At 41.4% G+C, this 2,614-nt stretch overlaps 1 protein-coding gene across 1 annotated transcript; it reads left to right on the forward strand.

Annotated features, from left to right (window-relative positions):
- The first annotated feature begins 741 nt into the window (after positions 1–741).
- Positions 742–1,185, forward strand: LOC113739239 (uncharacterized). Its single transcript, XM_027266470.2, has one exon. The coding sequence runs from the start codon at positions 742–744 to the stop codon at positions 1,183–1,185; it is 444 nt and encodes a 147-aa protein (XP_027122271.2).
- The last annotated feature ends 1,429 nt before the right edge of the window (positions 1,186–2,614 follow it).

The raw sequence follows: 2,614 nt of genomic DNA on the forward strand, positions 1-2,614 counted from the left end.
GAAAGATAATGGACAGGTGCACAGGGTGGAAGAGACCAGCCCAACATGGTCTCTAAACCATCCATGAGAGTTCTGGTGTGGAACTGCCAAGGTGCAGGGAGCCCCTTGACAGTTCCCCACTTGAAGGAGGAAAATAGACTTCTCTCCCCAAGCATAATCTTTCTTAGTGAAACAAAAAACAGGAAAGGATACATGGAAAAAGTAAAAAAAATGTTGAACTTTGATAATAGCTTTATAGTTGAAGCCATGAATAGAAGTGGTGGTATGGCTCTTTTGTGGACCAATGATGTCAAGATCACAGAAGTACAAGGAACAGCTTTTACTATAGAAGCAAAAGTGGAAGACGAGGAAAAAAAGGAAAGCTGGTGGTTTATTGGTATCTATGCAAGCTGTGATTGCCGGATAAGGAAAGGACAATGGGAGGTACTAAAAAGGAGGAAGGCAGGATGGGGAGACAAATGGATGATTATGGGAGATTTCAATGATATCACCTCAAATGATGAAAAATAGGGTGGCAGAATGAGAGATAACAGAACCTTCCAAGACTTTAAGAGGTTTATAAATGAAAATCAGCTGATGGATATTGGCTTTGAAGGCAAGCCATGGACATGGACCAATAACTGAAACGGGAATGGTGAAGTTAAAGAGAGGCTAAACAGATGTTTATGCTCGATTGAATGGTCACATTGCTATGAGGAAGCCAAATGCACACATATTGAGTCACATGCATCAGACCACAGCATGCTGGTACTAGATACAGAGAAGGAAAGGAAGAAATGGAAAAAAAGATTCCAGTTCGACAAAAGATGGCTCCAGCATGATGGAATTCAGGAGGTGGTGAAGGAGGCATGGAACACACCTTGTGAGGGGACAAGATGGTTCAAGGTGAAACAGAAAATCAGGAACTGTAGGGTTGAACTACTAAAGTGGAGCAGTAGTAAGAAAGGGAATTCGATGGAAAGAATCAAATGGTGCAAAAATCAGATTGAGGATATGAAGGAATCAAATGCAGAAAACAAGAAGCAAAAAATACAGGAGATGAAAGGACTGTTGAATATGGCATACGAGGATGAAGAAACTTACTGGAACCAGAAAGCAAGAGTGCGATGGTTAAAAGAAGGGGACAAAAACACTCAGTTCTTCCACGCAACTGTGAAGGGGAGAAGGAGAAGGAATAGGCTTTAGAAAATGAGAAAGGCTAGTGGAGAGTGGACAGAAACTGAAGAGGAGGTGGGAAAGGAAGTAGCCACTTATTATAAGGAACTGTTTAAGAGTTCAAGACCAGGGGGGCTAGACGAAATCTTAGAGGGGATTCCTGTCTCTATAACTGAACAAATGAATAGGGAGCTAACTAAAAGAGTGGAGGAAAAGGAAATAAAAGCTGCTTTCTTCTCTATGAATCCTAATAAGGCTCCTGGAAATGATGGAATGTCTCCTATATTTTTTCAAAAATTCTGGAGCATTATTCATAAGGATCTAGTAAGTGCAATCCAAGGTTTCTTTAATAACAGTGTCCTGCTTAAAGCCATTAACCACACTGTTATCTCCTTGATTCCAAAAGTAAACTGCCCCACTGAGATTAAACAGTACAGGCCTATAAGTCTTTGCCAAGTAGTGTACAAAGCTCTAGCTAAAATTCTTGCCAACAGGCTAAAGCCTTTCCTGTGTAGATGCATTAGCAAGAGTCAATCAGCTTTTGTGCCTGGTAGGCAAATTTTAGACAATGTCATGCTCTCTCATGAGTTGATACACTTTTTGAAAAACAAAAGACATAGTAGAGTAGGCTCAATGGCTGTGAAACTGGATATGTCCAAAGCCTACGACAGAGTGGAATGGGGTTTCTTGAAAGCTATAATGGCCAAGATGGGTTTCTGCACCAAGTGGATAGAATGGATTACAACCTGTATCAGCTCAGTGACCTACTCCTTCAACATAAATGGAGAGCATAGGGAATTCATTACCCCTTCAAGAGGCATCAGACAAGGAGACCCACTATCTCCCTACCTGTTTTTGCTGTGTTCAGAGGGACTGTCACATATGTTGCAGAAAGCAAAGATGGGGAAGGAGCTAACAGGGGTTAAGATCAGTAGAGGAGCTCCTGCTATCACTCATCTATTCTTTGCGGACGACTCCCTAGTATTCTGCAAAGCCAACTCTCAAGAAGCTAGAAAGTTAATGCAAATACTAAAAGTGTACGAAGAGGCTACCGGCCAGCTTATCAATATGGATAAATCCTCTGTGTTCTTTAACAAAAATACAACCCAACCAGTGAGGAATGAAGTCTGTCAAACAATGGGGTCAATCCAGCAGGTAGGACAAGGCAAATATCTTGGATTACTAATGATCATTACAAAGTCAAAAGAGCAGGTGTTTGGTTTTATCAGGAACTCAATTGATAATAAACTATTGGGGTGGAAGAACAAGTTGCTGAGTCAGGCTGGCAAGGAAATTATGCTAAAGGCGGTGGCGATGGCTATGCCTACCTACACTATGTCCTGTTTTAGACTACACAACAAGCTCTGTAGAGATATTAATGCCAAAATGGCAGACTACTGGTGGGGTGAATCTGAAGGAAAGAAAAGGATGCATTGGATTGGCTGGAGGAAAATGATTG

Source organism: Coffea arabica, chromosome 4c, assembly GCF_036785885.1.
Source record: "Coffea arabica cultivar ET-39 chromosome 4c, Coffea Arabica ET-39 HiFi, whole genome shotgun sequence".
Classification (NCBI taxonomy): Eukaryota; Viridiplantae; Streptophyta; class Magnoliopsida; order Gentianales; family Rubiaceae; genus Coffea; species Coffea arabica.